Raw genomic sequence first — 16,999 nt, 5'->3', positions numbered from 1 at the left:
TCACTCTGGTTCAGTTCATTCCCACTTGGAATACTCTTGAACTCCAGCCATCCTCTGCCCTGGTGATGCCACATCTGGAAAATTGTGTCCAGTTCTGGCCCCATCAGTTTCAGAAGGACAGGGAACTGCTGGAGAGAGTCCAGTGCAAAGTGACCAAGATGATGAAGGGAGTGGAACATCTCCCTTATGAGGAAAGGCTGAGGGAGCTGGGGCTCTTCAGCTTGAAGAAGAGGAGAATGAGGGGTGACCTCATCAATGTTTATAAATTTGTAAAGGGCAAGTGCCAGGAGGAGAAAGTCAAGCTTTTCTCAGGGGTGACTAATAATAGGACAAGGGGCAATGGTTATAAACTGGAGCATAGGCAGTTCCATATTAATATTAGGAAGAGTTTTTTCACTGTAAAGGTGACAGGGCCCTGGAACAGGCTGCCCAGGGAAGTTGTGGAGTCTGCTTCCCTGGAGACATTCAAAGGCCACCTGAATGTATTCCTGTGTGACCTCCTGTAGGTAACCCTGTTCTGCAAGGTGGGGTTGGACTAGATGATGTTTCGAGGTCCCTTACAACCCCTAACTTTCTATGATGCTCTGTAGTCTTCTGATGCTATTTATACAGCCAGTAATAATCCTCTTCTTCCTCATAGTCCCTGGATTTCTGAATCATATCTGCAAAGTGCTCTCTGAGTCTCAACTGAACTGTCTTTTCCTACGGATCCAAGCAGTTTCTGTAAGCTTTGCTTATCTTACGTATCCGTTGTTTCCCCTGAACTGTCCCTGAAGACAGAAGTGCCCAGAACAGATCTCCTGGTCATCCATGCTCCCAGTGGCTGTCAGGGCCACTGTCTTCACCTGAGTAACTCAACAGTGACAGATATTCCACTGATTGGAAACCCCAAATACAGCTTTTAGGCAGACAGCCTGCTTCTAGAGGGAACATGCATCGGGTCTTAACACCTTACTTCAACACAGGATAGAGAGACATAATCTCTGAAATATCTGAAGATATATATATATATATATATATATACACATATATATATATGATAAGCATAAGGCCCCTTGTTTCTCACTTAATCATATTAGAAAGTTTAAAGTACACAGTCACACCAACAGCATTTTCAGACAGCTGAGGGAAGCAGTTATGATTATAGACTGTTGCATGCTCCTGGAAGAAAATAAATCACTATGCTGTGGCCTTACATAGTCCCTCATGTAAGTACAGTTCATCTCCAACTCAAAACTTTTCAGATCTTATGTACTGTTTGCTTTAGGCTAGAAACCTGTGTAAGACAGTGAGACAAAGAAGAATCAGACCTTATAGTGGTATCAAAGAACTATAGGTCTGAGATGTTTAAATGTCTCAGAGCTTTATTCCAAACAGAATCACAGAATTGAAGGGGCCTCTGGAGATCCTCTAGTCTGAATCCTGCCCAGAGCAGGCCCAAGTAGATCAGGTTGCCAGGGCTACGTCTTGTTGAATTTGGAATGTCTTCAGGGATGGAGAGTGTATAACATTATTTTTAGTTTTTTGTGTTTGAGAATACAAAGTCAGAATTTAATTCATGAACATCAAGTCCATCAGTAGACCCAATAACTTCTCTTTCCATGATTTTTTTTTTTTTTTCCACTTCAGGAATTCAACTCTGCACTTTAACTGTTTCCATTTTGACTAATTGTCTTTACAATTTATCTGCAGATGAACATTCTTTAGTCGTAAACTATTTTCCATTCTATACCCTCCAATAGTCACATTTTGCCTTTCTACTGCTTGTGTTTCGACACGGTGTGCATGAAAGAATATTTACATAAAAGAAGAGTACAGAAATATTGCTGCATAAAGTTGCTTTATCACATGGCCCCACCCAAGAGGAGGAATTGGGAAGAGAGAAGGGAGACCTGTGGGTTGAAGTGAAAACAGAATTAATAGAATAATAACAATACTAACCCCACTGCTAATGTAATACTCAGCTCTAGACCGCAGTCGGGAGCCGTGAGCTTCTGTCAGTGGAGGCCAAACGCCGGCATTGCCAGCACCACGGCTCCAGCCAGGGCTTGATGGTCACAGCAAGGGGAGGAGTGAGGCCTCAGGGACTGCACAAAGGATGAGACAGGGAGGATCCTCTTGGGAAGGCAGCTGTCCCACTTTGAGAGGACCAGCATAAAAATTTCCTGTGGCTGTAGTGACCTGAGGCCACCTCCCAGGAGGTGCCGGGATGTGCTGGTGGCAGTGGGGAAGTGTCTGTGCCTGTGGGGAGGACCGGGGAGGCCAGGTGACCCACACTGACAAAAATTTTATTGTTTTTAAGAAGGTTTAGAAGAATTTACAAAGATGATCAATGAGGTAATGATTTCTAGTGCAGCTTCATGGTATGTGGAAAATGGAGACTTATGCTACAGAAAATGTAGTATCATGTAGTAGTAGTATGATTAGCAGTTCATGGCTACTACATTACCAGAAAAATATCAAGAAATTGAAAGAAATTCAGGCAAGAGAAATAAAGCTGAATGGAAACTGTTCTTTGAATTAAAAGCGAGACCAAAGCAGAGCTTTCTAAAGCTGTATTGTTGCTGGGGCTTAGAATTCTTCCCCTACCTAGGAAGTAAAAATACTGAGGGTCAAACTGGGTAGTGTGGACGAGATGAGTGAGAAGAGAATGAGCACAGCAATATGAGAGATGGAATTACATGTGGCAAGCTTAAATACAGGCCTGTGGAAGAATCAAATCATTGGGACTGATGAGTTTTATAAAAAAACAAAACAACAACAACAACAAAAAACAGAAAAGAAAAAAGGATGCTCCATAAGCTTTGAGTTTTTTCAAAAAAAGAAATTCTTAAGCTCAAAGTAGCCCAAACAATTAATGTTTCCTCAGTCTCTTTGATTTATTTAACCTCTCTTTTCTCTTTGTACAATTTGTCCCTCCAAGTTGTAAGTGTGAAAATTTTGATCATTTTAGTTAGAAGCAGACCTAAAACCAGAGCTGCAAGGAAATTCACGTGCAAGGTTTCACAGAGTTTTCCAAGCTATAGTCCTTTATTCCTTTGACTAAAAGGAGAAATTAGAGAACTACATTATAATAGTGACTGGTGCCTGGCTGTATGCTGTTTTAGAGGTATCATTCCATGTGATAACTTTGTAGTTATCCTGTTTGATGTAGGATTATTTTAGAGAATGGCTCATTTTTGTGAAGTTGTCTGGAGCTTTCTGAAAGATTGTCAGCTATCACTGAGAGATTTTGGCAGAATGGCTTGTGAAGAAAACCAGTTGCTTTTTGTTTTATTTTTATCTTAAAGGGACTACTAATGCTGTTGCTAGCAGCAGCATCAACAGAACTGGCATAAAAAACCCTTTTGATGTTAACTCCTTGAATCATTTCTCCACTACACCTTTTCTGCATTTTTTATTGGCAATTTGTGATTGTGGGTTTAGAAACTTAGGCCAGGAATGTTCAGTGTGTGAAATGTGTATTCAGTTGCCTAAAAGTAGGCACCTGAAGTTTTTATGCCCTACATTTAAGACATAAATATGGCTGGTAGATGTGTTGTAATGCCAGGAGCAGGCTCATGCCTGTTGCATGTGGCAGCCAGGTGGGATGTGATAACTTACCTCTAATGGCACTAAGCAGAGGATTTCATTTTGTTGTGTCTCATTGGCTGCTCTTTGGATGGCAACTTAAATCTTGACATTTCTATAGGCATTTTTGTGGCGACAGAAAAAACTTAAGCATCTCTCATCCGTACGTGTAAGAAAGTTTTCATGTCAGTTTTATGTGAAAGATAAGCAGGAAGAGTATGATATGCTCTCTCTTGTGTCAGTGTAAAACCATAATAAGGTGGGATTTTAAACATCCCTCCTGGATGCTCTCAGTCAAACATGTAGATGGTACTACAGACTTTAAGGTGACCTGAAGCTCTGTGAGCAGTGGGGTCTCCTTTGTTGTGAACATGTCTTGCAATTGAATTGCTGTGTAGATTCTGTGATTGTACTAATGAAATATTTATAGGGCTTTTATAGAACTGCCTATGTTATGAAACTTTTAAGAATATAATCCGTTGAAAACTTCTGTGCCTGTGCAAAATTGTATTGCTTTTGTCTAGTTGGTTAAAATATTATTTGAGAGTGTGGGGAGAAAAGGGGGAAGAAACGAATCAGCTTAGAGCATAAACCTCATTTTCTTGCCAAACCAGGATAAAAATATCAAGCTAAAAAACTAAGTAATGAAGAAAATCTGCTCTGCACAGGAATGGAAGAACAGAGAGTGCTAAAATAGCTCCTGAAATGGCTGAGCCCTGTATTTTTGATGAGCATGAGCATGCCAAAGTGGTCTTCTGCCTGCTTGAAAGGGAGAATGGTAAAGAATTGTATTGTTCTGTTCTAAACCAACAGAAGGCTACTTGTGGCACTCTTTTGGTCTTCTGTCCACCAGCACTGTCTCATCAATTTTTCTTGGCCATTTGGGAGTTGTGGTGCTCTGAGACTTCTTTCCAGGAGGCAGTTTGTATGCAGCCACATACAGCAGGGATACAAGGTGCAAGTTACTTCATGGTATTTAGCATGAGTGCTTGAAAATGTTGCTTTGCAAGTTTAACATACTAGTATGGGTGTAATTTCAAGGTGTAGTTTAATAGGAGATGGCAAGCCACTGCCATAGAGAAAACATCCTCTTCCCCCCATTTTCCATGTCCTGGCCACCTGATTTCACTGCTCATCATACCTCTCCATAAGAAAAACAGGTGACAAAAATTGGAACCAATTTAAATGGTTCCAGGGAGGACCTGACAGTCAAAGGAGGGGATGCAAGAGAGCATGCAGCATGGTGAATCTGGGTACAAAGAAAGTAAGGGATGAAGCTGAATAGGAAGAAAGAAGAACAGGAGAGAGTTAGGGAAAAGGCTTTCCTATTTGATGACCAGGAGCCACTGGGTAAATCCAGCTGTTTGTACAGTTTTGAGAAATATGTTTAATGAAAACTTGAATTCACTAGCACATTTTTACTAGAAAGGTAGACTTGTTTACTAAGATTTTGTACCAACGTAAGGGATTCAAGTATATTTCAACTTTATTCCTATTTTACTAGTGTGAAGCTGTCATGACACTTAAGATGGGGTTCTATTACAGATTTTATTTTGACATAGTGAGAGATAAATTCAATGCTATATATACTAATTTCATGGTTTGCTGCATGTTTATGTTTACTCAAAACATTGGGAAATACATAGTCTAACTTAATTCTGTGAATGAATAGTTTTGTAAGAGCAAATTGCTACCATTTATTCCCTTTGACTTTCAAGAGATGAGTTGCAGGATAGTGGCAGAACTCTGTTGAAGTTAATGATGCCTCAGGCAGAGAAGGGACCCTGCCTAATTAGATCTGTCTGAAATAACTGGTGTCTTTTAGAAGTGTGTAGAAGATGGCTAACAAAAGCCATAAATTGAAAAGGTGCTCTGTATACTTCCCATAGTTACAGGGACGTAACTATGATTGCATGAAGGTTCATTAAGGAATTGCTTGTGGCCTGTTATATTAGCACACTTGTTACCTAATTTGTTGTACAGACATGAAGCAAGATGCATGGGAGTCAGTTTAAGTCTCAGTTTACCATTTCTAAACACATGAAGCATGAAGGATTGTGTTTCTTATGGAGCCTCCTCAGAATCTGGGCTTGCTCTGACCATATATGACAGAAGGGAATGGAAGGTCATAAGGCTGCTTAAAGAATGACTGACAAAGATACCAGGAAAAGGCGATACTACTATAGATTTTACTACTATATAGATTTTAAAAATCAAGGCTTAACTGAGTTTGGTGGCAAGGTTAACTCTATTTCTTACTATGTGGAAAGAACCTGTAGGTGTTGGAATGGGATCAGAGTGATTTACAGAGGAAGTAATTCATACAGGGATAGGGGAAATTGACTCAGGATTGGGTTGGAGTGATTTATACAGGGACTAGGGAAAGAGAATGAGGGAGACATTTCTGTTGAGTCATGAGCAAGGACCCCCTTGCTTTTTAAACTCAGAAGTGTAGGCATGGCTGGACCCAGTCGTAGTCCCAGACTTGGACAACAGTTTCTGACTGAAAGGTTTAGGTGTAGGGATCTTATGGAGGTGCTTTAACACAAAATTTTGAGTCTGATGTGATGATTTGGAATAGCAGCAATTTGAGGTTGATTGACACTATTAAATAATGAAATTAGGTTATATGATTTCCTGGCAATATTTAATTAAAAGCAGCTCTTAAGTAACCAACAGTTTGTTACAATCTAACACAGTAGTTCAATTAAAGTTTTAACAAAGCTTCTAAACTACTTAACCCTTACACACACACAGATATAGAGGTTAAGCTGTTACTAAATTTTTTATACCTGATGGTCTTCAAATTACATGAAAAGAAGTTGTAGTGAAATACTCTTCTGATTTGTTTCTATGAGATTGAATAGTAGTAAATGACTGCCTATAATTTGATTTTTTTCCATAAAATGAAAAGTTTCCACAAGATAAAAAGTTACTCATTCTCTTCCTAGCTGTCTGCTATGATACTTGGAGAGCTCCAAAGGGCCTCAATTTAAGATCGATATTTATAGGCTTACAAGTTGATTGACTTCCATCAGTATTTTTCCATTATGGCCACAGTGGTCTTTGGCAACTTTCAGACTGGGTTTGTAATCCAAGAAGGAGAGGTCTCAGATACTTTCCCAGATGACAGAGTTCCTGGTATGGTTCGGGAGTGCCTGATTGCCCCAAATCACTGTATTTACACTAGAACAAGAAGGTGCCCAGTGGTCAGCTCACTGCCCCAGTAAGGAGGTTCAGGGTAGGCCCACTGCACTTGGAATTGAAACAAGAACAATGTTGTGCCCACTGAACTTGTAACTAAAACAAGAAGAATGTTGACTGGTGTTCCTATCACAATGTGGCCCAGTGAGGCGGGAGTGGGTCTGCACCAGCACACCTTAGCCTGAGTTTTGCCTGGCATGTTTCAAGCAATTATTTGGTATAATTTTCTGTCCCTCCTAATGTGACTTGAGCCTCCCAGTGCATGTTTGGAAGTCTCCAACTCTGAATTTGAAAAAAGCATTTTTCCACATTCTAAAAAGGAGTCTTGAAATATATAATCATGAGGAAGTGCTCTTGTTTGTATAACTGAAAATGCTTATTCTCTGTGTGTATAGCTGTATATACCGTTTACTATGGGCTCTTTCAAATTGGAATTTCCTGTTGTGTTAGTACAGGAATTCTGTTCCTACTCATTGTGGATCACATTCAGCAGTACCTGTAAGAGTAAGTTTGAGGAATATTTTTTCTTTCTGTGAATGAAATACCCTGTATTCCATGTGAAGGCAAGCATGGAATCCTTCTAGCATGTGTTCACACAGCCTGTAAAGTTTCCACATGGTTCGCTGTAGGAACTATTAGCCCACCTTTGCTGAGTCCTGTATGTGCCACTTTGTTTTTGTTGTGTAGCAATAAAGCCCAGAACCCTTTGCTATGCTGTGAAAATGCACATTTGTCCAGAGCCATGCATATCAACCCTTTGAATGAGGAGCACTCCTTTGCTGGTTCTCTTTAGAAGCTTTATGTGCAGATATGCATTGATCTATGCAAGGTTGCAATGAGCAAAACCCAGTAACAAAAACCAGACTCTGGATGTCCTGAATGACTTACTATAGCACTTCATCAGAGCTCACCATCCAGAAAACATAAACAGTAACTATTTTTTAAGTGACAGGCCAGAGTAAAATTGTCTTAACGCTCTTCATTTTACTGATGCATTGCCTGGAGGTCCAGAAGCCACATTAGAGAACTATAATCCTTCATCTGAGCATTTGTTTGGTTGCCTAACATCTGTGGATTGTTAAGATAAGTTATTACACAGACCTGCTTTAGTTTAGATTAGTTTGGACCACATCCCAGTGTATTCAATCAGGATATAATTCCTGCATGCTGCTAAATTGCTTGCTCCACATACTTCTCTAAAAATGTTTTTCAATATACAGTTTTGTCACTGAAACTGTTCTTTCACTTCAAGTTTTGTTGGCTTTTTTTCCTCTTAAAGAAAAGCTTTTATTGTTTTTCCTCTTGGACCAAATATATCTCAAGGCAAACATAGCATTTATTAAGTCCTGAAGAGATTCCTAAACAAGGATGATAGTGTAGATTCTATGTGAGTATAATGCAGATTTCCTACGTGTGTAGTCTGTGGTGTTTGCTATGTATTGTGTCCAAATTGCAGTGTTTAAAGACAGCTGTAAGAAAATTGTTTTGTCTTTATATGTCTAGTATTTTTCTTTCTGTATTTTGTATTTTTCTGTGTCTGTGCATTAGCTATTCCTTTATAGTTGGATCTTGTAATACTTTATATAAAATAGATTACAGTATCAAACATGACTGTGTAGATTAATGGTAATTTCATGATATTTATTACATATTTTATACATATTTTAAGTGATTGAATGCATTAAACTTTATATTAAGCCTATTACCATCTTTGTACATTTAAAGGTACTTGCATGGATAAGTACATATATAATTTAATTAGAATATTTAAATTTTACTTCATTACTGCTTATCCTTCCTTTAAACTCTAATTGATGGGGAGTTTTTTTAACACCTTTTTCAACTTTCCTCATAAACTGACAAAATACAGGCATACTTTTCATTTGTGATTTTCTTTATAGCATTGACATAGATTTTAGACACGTTCATGCACAGCCTTGCTGTCTAAGGAGCAGATAATAGTGTCAGTAGTCTATAAAGGCATTTTAAAATGCAGAACTTTTTTCCTTTTAGTCTTGCTGGAGTTTTTAAATACCTGTAATGAAATTATACTAGATAGACTAAAAATGTATTCTCATAGATCATCATCTGATAAACTGAATCTGTGGTTTGTGAGGTATACTAGATGAAGGAAATAGGACATTTTGGAGTGAAGATTTTTTTTTTATTATTCAAGGACTAGCACTTATTTTATTGAAGCTGCTGTTCCTAATATGCTGCTAAGGGTTATCTCTTTTTAGCATACTACATGCTTGTGTCACTGTTGGAAAAACTGCAATTTTTGATTAAGATTTTTTATTAATTAAAATGTGAATAAGTATTTTATTATCCTTATTAAACAGAAGAAATTTAACAGTCATATTTTGCTAAAGGCACCAGCTAGATACAGGGAAAAGTTGGCTGTCTTCTCAGTGTCGTTTGGTCAAACAGTGCAGAAATGATACTTAAAGTTCCAATGGACTGAGGTTCTGATTTTCAGACCTAACCAGGTATCTTTTCTACAATGTTTTAAATAAATCTTCTTTATGTTAAAGATGTAAAATGCTTAAAATTTTTGTTATGCCATGTGAGCCATGCACCTCCTCCCAGGCCAGAGAATGAGAGCTCGGTGCCAGAGTTTTGTCCTGTTGCAATTTATTCTTTTAAGACATTGTTTTCTCTGTTCCTTTTAATTTTCATGGTTGCATAATTTTGAGACTGTTGCATAATTTCTGTGTTTACACAAAATTGTTTAAGCGTATTTTTCATTCCAGCTTTTGTCTTCCTTCTTACCATCTTTACAATTTTACCCATTCATTTACTCCTTTCCACATTAAACTGCAATATTTTCTTTACCTTTTCCTTATTAGCTTCAGCTTTTTCTCTTCTCTTTTCTATTTTTATTTCTGACAAAACTATTGCCTCTTGTGTATTCTTCATACATTTTGACTTTTTTGTTGTTCTGCCTCAGAAATCCTTTTCTCTGTCTCAATTTCTCCTTCAATATTCTCTCACTTCAGAGTCCTGATTACAATTTTTTTTCCCTCTGGTGATATGCTCCAGTACATAGAGTGTCTTGTACTGTATATAGACTTGAAACATAGAGTCTTGCTTTACTGTGTGTGCTCCTGTTTATCTCTGTATCTGGAACTGAAAAAAAAAAAATACTGAGAATCACTGTTTGTATACACAGCTTAATTGTGATTGCCAAGGACACATGTTTAATTTGTTTATTTATTATTTACAGCTATAACTCAAAGAGATGCTAAATGATCATTTCCATGTAGATCAAAATATGTATTTTTGCGTTCTTTTCATCAGTGCCTTTAGTTCTCTATCAGTAGGTTTCTTTAGGTCTTACCTTTCATCTCTGGTAAGTAGTCATTGTGGGTGTAACTAAAACCATGCACTCTAAATGCTGGATTTATTTGCAGAATAATGTCGAGTTACATTACGTAAGAAAAAATCATTAAAGGGAAATACCATGTCATTTTCCTGTGGCAGCGGATTGTGGGGACTTAGCTGGACAGGACTCTACCACTCCAGGCACAAGTCCTTTTTAAAGAGTGGTAGGCTTATCTTGACACCAATCCACACCAATGAAAACAACCCAACCCACCCCACAACTGCATCAACACCTGCAACAAGCATTGGTCCTGTTATCGGTGTTTATTCAGAAGAGAGCTAGGACTGGGCTGAAGGAGGTATATTGACAGCACATTTTGGAGGAGCTTGCTTAATAGCATGTGCCTGTAGGATGCTTGGCTCAAGTCAGTGCAGTCAGTGCTTGGAGAAGCATGTTCTGGGTCCTGTCATGAGCACTAAACCTCACCAGCATAGAGGAGAGTGAGAGATCGTACCTGCTCTGTGATAGCACGCGTGCATTTCAGGCTCTGAGGGGCAGCTGCACTGACTCTTCTTGTTGTCTTCAACTAGGTTATGTGGGTATGCAATTTATGTCGAAAGCAACAAGAAATCCTAACGAAATCCGGAGCGTGGTTTTTTGGAAGTGGACCCCAGCCTTCACCCAGCCAGGACGGGACGCTGAGTGATACGGCGACTGGTGGCAGCTCGGATGCTCCCAGAGAAAAGAAAGCAAGGCTGCAAGAGAGATCCAGATCACAGACTCCCTTAAGCACAGCAGCTGCCTCAGCACAGGAAATCTCTTCTTCCAGCGTGCAGCCTGACCGCAGGAAAGGAGCAGAAGTATCACAGCCAGCTATGGGCCTGGACCAAAAACCAGTTTCATCAAGGTCTAGAAGTGAACCTCCAAGGGAGAGGTAATGCTTTCTTTTCTTGTCAGCATCTCACAATTAGAAATGCTTGTTCAGTAACCACAGAATCACAAAATGGCTAGGATTGGAAAGGTCCTCAAAGATTATCTAGTTCCAACCCCCCTGCATGGACTGGGACACCTCCCACTAGATCAGGTTGCTCAGGGCCCCAGCCAACCTGGCCTTGAACACTTCCAGGGAGGGGACAGCCACAAGCTCCTTGGGCATCCTGTTCCAGTATCTTACCAACCTCAAATTTAAGAATTTCTCCCTAATGTCCAACCTAAACCATTAAATAATATTACACAATGCTATCAACTGGGTCTTGTGTGTCTAGAGCCATGAAAAAAAAATAAAAAAAAATTAGTTGATTTACTAACTGAGGAAGTGTGAACGTTCACTAGCATTTGATTTGTCTGTTCAACAAAAATGATGGACAGCCCTCCCCATACAATTGTATTTTAGGGATATTTCCAATGTACTTCAATGCATTTTGTTGTACATTTTTAATATAGATTTGTAGGTTACTTTTAACTTTTGAATTTGGCAGGTATTTTCAAGTTAAACAAAGAGCAAACATTTAGCTTGATTAAATAGTGTTCTGGAATCAAAAAAACCCCACCAACATTCCCTCATAAAAACAAACAAACCCCCAAACAGGCAAAAAAAGCACCTTGTGGAGTTTTTTCAGATACCTTTTTGTGTTCTCTTTTTATCCATGGTTGCATTATTTTTAATAATAAAATAGAAACTATTAAAAGAGCTCATTTATACCTGCCAAGAAAACATTCATGAAGAACAGCAGAAGTATCATAGTAGCATCTTGAATCCAGAGCAATTTGTATGCAAAAGTAAAACCAAATGGAACCATATTGTATTTTTAGTGAGTAAATGAGTAAATTCCTGATCTGCATTTGCTATGGTGAATGTGTTGAGGAGTAGCAAATCAAGAGAGGCTAATGTGATGGAGCAGTTGTTGTTCTTTTGGCTGCTGCCTGGCAGATGGCAGAGCAGTTGAGGAGAGATCCTATGGCAACAAAACAAGAGTCTGCCATAAGAGATTTTCCTCTGACCAGAACATCTGATGATTTTTTTTTCATAGCTATTGAAATTGCAAATGGGTGATGAACAGGGCTTAATAACCTACTGTGAGGGTGGGATCTGCTTGGGTTTAACTGTACCAAAACTCAGGTTAGTGTAACATGTATGTATGATGGAAATGAACTCATGGTGTCTTCCCCTGATTCTGGTGATTATTTTATTTTAGTTTGGTTTTTTTTCCCCATCAGAACTAGGAGGGGCCCTAGAGTAGTCATCACTCAGCTAAAAGGCTATTTAAGGACAGAAACTGCTTTCTATTTCTGCTTCTCTGTCCAAGAGATAGTTGTATTAATTATTCAATTGTACTGTTCTCAACTTGTCACTGAGACATTCAAATGAAGTCCAAGGGTTCTGAATGGACAGCATCCATGTAAAGCTCAGGTCCTACTTGCCAAAAATTCAGGAGGGACAGGAGCTTAATTTGGATCATATCCAACTTGTCCTGTCACATGCACCTGCAAAAATCTGTGGCATGTAATCTGAAGACCTATCAGTTGTGGAAGGGAAGATTCAGTGTGACAAAACTAAGTCCTCGTGACTTTGTCCTGGTGGAGTTTCATCTAAAACCAGTGTATAGCTGTGTCCAGCCTTCTTCAAAATCATTGGATTCTCATGTGAACTAGTAAACAAGAGAGCAATGGAATGATGAGGGAAATAAAATATCCTTATACTGGATATTATATGATTCTTTAGCTTGCTTATTCTTCCAAAGTGGGAGGTGAAAGAGTAGAGACCATGATTTTCAGGAAGCTTTATTTGTTGGCGTGTACTTTTGCTGTATAAAGACAAATCACAGTTTTCATCCTCTTGTTTACCAGAGAAAGGAATGGCATTAACTTATTTCAAGGAGTCACTTGGCATTTGTTTATATGCTTATGAAATGGGCACTTCTTTTTAGAGTTCTAATAGGATAAAGCAAACTAGATCAAATGTTACTGTTCCTGGATATATTCTCTTTTAAATTTTTTTTATATCCATACTCTTTCTGTCACTGTGGGAGATAATTCCTTTGGTTGTATTTATATTTATACTGTCAGGGTGCTCAAAGTGAGTTGTGTACATGTGGTTAACCTGTAACCCTTATGACTGCTGCAAAAAAGGGGAGAACATGCTCCGATACTCTGTCATAGTGCTGCAGTATACAGCCAAAGTGACTTGGAGTCTTCCTACATAACATGGAGCAATTATTTTTATCTGCATTTTTTCCATGTTAATATTCCTTGTGGTTTTTAATTGGACTTAAGTTTTCTTAGGACCCTGAAAGTTTGCTATTGGAAAATGAAAGTACTTCTGGAAGAATTAATAGATTTAATTTGTGTGAACGGATCCAGGACCTTTCTGTATGCTTTACCATGGCTTATCCTGGTTTATAATCTATTCACAGTATATATTTCGCATTCAGTTCCTCAAATTATTGTACTCCTTTTCATTGTAGGAAGAAGACAATATTGGTTTCAGACCAGAATGGCAAAGGTTTAAAGAGCGAGCGTAAGCGAGTGCCAAAATCCTCTCTCCCAAAAGAAGGACCAGCAGACGACAGGGAGCGTAAAGAACGGCACGAAGGTAGAAGGCTGGAGAAAGGCAAGTCACAGGACTATTCAGACTTCCCAGAGAAACTTGAGGAAGGCAAAGTGCCTGATGATGAAAAACAAAGGAAGGAAGATGAATATCATACCCGTTACAGGAGTGACCCCAATCTGGCAAGATATCCTGTAAAACCACATCCTGAGGAACAGCAGATGCGCATGCATGCAAAAGTTTCTAAAGCGCGGCATGAGAGAAGACACAGTGATGTAGCTTTGCCACACACAGAAATGGAGGAAGCGGAGGTACCTGAGAATAAATTAGGAAAACGCTCACAATTACAGGGAACTCAGGACAGAAAATCTCTTGTGGAAACTCAGAGGTCGTACTCTATAGACAGAACAGGTGATGTAAGAATTTCTGTTTCTAAACAATTAACTAATCATAGCCCACCAACTCCCAGGCATAGTCCAGTTCCTATAGAACACGTAGAATACAAGAACCACGATTCCTTTAAAAAACAGAGCCGCCTTGATCCTAGCTCTGCTATTCTCATGCGAAAAGCAAAGCGGGAGAAAATGGAGACCATGCTAAGGAATGATTCCCTTAGCTCTGACCAGTCGGAATCAGTGCGGCCATCCCCTCCAAAGCCTCATAGAGCAAAAAGAGGCGGAAAGAAAAGGCAGATGTCAGTTAGTAGCTCAGAGGAAGAAGGGGCATCAACACCAGAATATACTAGCTGTGAAGATGTGGAGATAGAAAGTGAAAGTGTCAGTGAAAAAGGTAAGGACCTTTATATATATTATGCACATGGCCATGGCTTGGGGAAAAAAACCAAACTGTATTCTTCTCTCTTTTGCCTCTTTTTAAACATACACCTTTCTTTTTCCCCTTACCTTTCTCTCTCTCTTTTTTTTAATTTCTTTTTTTTTTTCTTTTTTTCTTTTTTTTTTTTCTTCCCCTCAGCTGAGAAGTGTATTATACCTATTTACATTTGGTTTCAATGTTTCTTTTTGACATTCTTAGATGAGGTGGTTACAGGTAGCATCAGCTGACAAGTTTCTCATTCTCTGCCCTCTTTCACCTAGAACTGATAGAACTTAAGAGTTCTAGTTTGTTCTCTCAATGGCATCTGTATTCCTTTGGTCACTGTTTCATCCTTTTGTCTGTACAGTCACAGAATAGTCTTCTGTGAATGGACTGAAACAGAGTTCTGTAACAATCTGAGAAGACTATTATAAAGCAATATAATCTTAACTGTCACCTCAGTCTTAACATATGCAAAATTTTACTAGATTTAATAATTCATTAAAGATCTGCCAGAGTTAATTGTTAGCAAAGAAGACACAGGGCAAGGGGCGTGTTATATAGGAAATAAATGCAAATTTCCTTACTTGTTGGATAGATTAATTTTCTCCCAAGCTTAAGAGCATGTTTAAAATCTTACTTTTTTATTAACTGAAATCTAATTATTTCAGTTTGCCTTCATCTATTATGTAACACTCAGCACTAAGGAATAAGTGTAGTACACTGTGCTTTTAAACAAAGACTTTCTTCTGGCTGAAGAAGTTAATCACATTCATGAATAGTGAACAGCTATAATAAGCATCATTAGAAAAAAACTTTGGTAGAAGCTACCAACAATCTTATAACCCTAATTTACCTTTAAGTGATGCTACAGTGAGCTGAAAGCTTTATATGTCTTTGAAAGTAGAATTTAGCTCTTTAGTTTAATTATTTGTTTGTAACTTGACAGTTTGCTTCTGGTGTTGATACTCAAAATGCCAATGGCTTCTCTGTGTTGTCTTTTAGTTCCTCACGTGGTTTCCTGACATGTCTTTGATTCATATGCACTAACTTGTCTGTCTGTCTTTATCTGATGTTTTGGTCTCCTGACATCCCCTAAAGCTCCAGGTAGACATATAAAAAAAGACAGCATACCTCTCCTATCCCACCTGAATAGCTGCTTGCTTTAACTTTCTAAGCATGAACTTTTCCATCCCATAGAAATTTGCCTTTCTGCTAATTTTTGTGGAGGGATGATCATATCCCAAAATCTTAATCCAAATTCCACTTAAAAGCAGTAACTTTTTTGACTGTCAGAGTTGTCCAGTAGTGGAACACATTGCTCAAGGATGTTGTACAGTCTCCATCCTTGAAGATGCTGAAAACGTGAACTGAGAGTGCCTCGAGCAATCTGCTCTAGCTGACCTTACTTTTGAGCAAGGGGATTTGAATTAGGGACCTGCAGACATCCTTTCCAGCTTCAACTATACTGTCTTTCTTAGAGAACACATAATTTTCCCTTATTTTGTGGCTGTTTTTCGTACTGACATTTTTTTTTTGTAATTTTACCTGACTTCCTCTGTTGTTAGTAGCAGCCTGTAAAATAGCATTTCTTTTCCAACTTTGTTATTTACTTTCATTTATGTGCATCAATTTGAGGATGCTCATGAAATAGAAATGATTTCCCATATTTACTGCAGGCAATCATTATAAACTGGGAGGTCATGGATCTGAAAGGCACTGATACTGATATGAATATTTTGGTATACTTTGCTCTATAGTGCTTCTTTATATGTAAAAGCTTGCAGTGGTTGTTTTCAGGCTCATGAAAAAGGGATCTCAGGTTTTGACCAGTTTCCAATGGTGTCCCACCATTGAGGGTGGGACATTTTTCCTTTAGTGTTACAAAGCCCAGAGGATTTCACCTGTCACTAAATGCTGAAGTACTCAATAACTTGATCAAGCTCTTGGATTACCTCTGAGACAGATATTCAGGCTCCCCCTTCAGACAGTGGAGACCTTGGTCTGTATCATGTCACAGTGTTACATCACTGTATTGGAACAAAAATTATAAATATGAGTATGGCCTGACCACTGCCAGTTCAATATTTGGATAACAAACATAGTTAAGCATTTCTTGAGACCTTATTGAGACTGTATTGAAAATCAATATCCAAAAATGAATATAAAGTTGATACTTTTCAAGGGTTACTTTTTATCTTTTGTGTTTCCTAGAACCACTGTTCAGGATTGCATTAGGAAGTCTTGTGTTGAGTTATCCCCATGTTTGAGTAAATCTAGAGAAAGAACTGTTTAGCAGTGTCCAATAAGCTACTCTCAAATCTCCTTTAAAAGAGATTTTTTTGACATGACACAGTTACTGATTGCTGGTAATTATCCTATTATCAATAAAGTCTGTAAGTCTCCTTATTCTGAAATCTGTAATAGTGCATTGAGTTTCCAGTAACAGCACTGTCCTGACAAGGCAAAAGGAGTCCTCTTAAAAGGTATAAATTGCATTCATACTTGCTACAGAGACTTGCAAGAATAACATAAACCAG

The 16,999-nt window shown here is 38.5% G+C and overlaps 1 protein-coding gene across 5 annotated transcripts in view; it reads left to right on the top strand.

Annotated features, from left to right (window-relative positions):
• RIMS1 (regulating synaptic membrane exocytosis 1) overlaps positions 1 to 16,999 on the top strand; it is a 306,200-nt gene that overhangs the window by 131,952 nt on the left and 157,249 nt on the right. For 4 of the 5 annotated variants that reach the window (XM_030448757.1, XM_030448756.1, XM_030448754.1 and 1 more), the window contains 2 exons: positions 10,690 to 11,033; positions 13,564 to 14,435. In XM_030448757.1, the coding sequence (XP_030304617.1) occupies positions 10,690 to 11,033; positions 13,564 to 14,435 (1,216 nt within the window). Of the gene's footprint in view, positions 1 to 7,224; positions 7,279 to 10,689; positions 11,034 to 13,563; positions 14,436 to 16,999 lie in introns of all 5 variants that reach the window. The other variant, XM_030448755.1, reaches the window with a different exon arrangement.

This window comes from Calypte anna, chromosome 3, assembly GCF_003957555.1.
Source record: "Calypte anna isolate BGI_N300 chromosome 3, bCalAnn1_v1.p, whole genome shotgun sequence".
In the NCBI taxonomy this organism is placed as follows: Eukaryota; Metazoa; Chordata; class Aves; order Apodiformes; family Trochilidae; genus Calypte; species Calypte anna.
The sequence above is the reverse complement of the archived record's forward strand: the minus strand, read 5'-3'. Positions and strand labels throughout refer to the sequence as shown.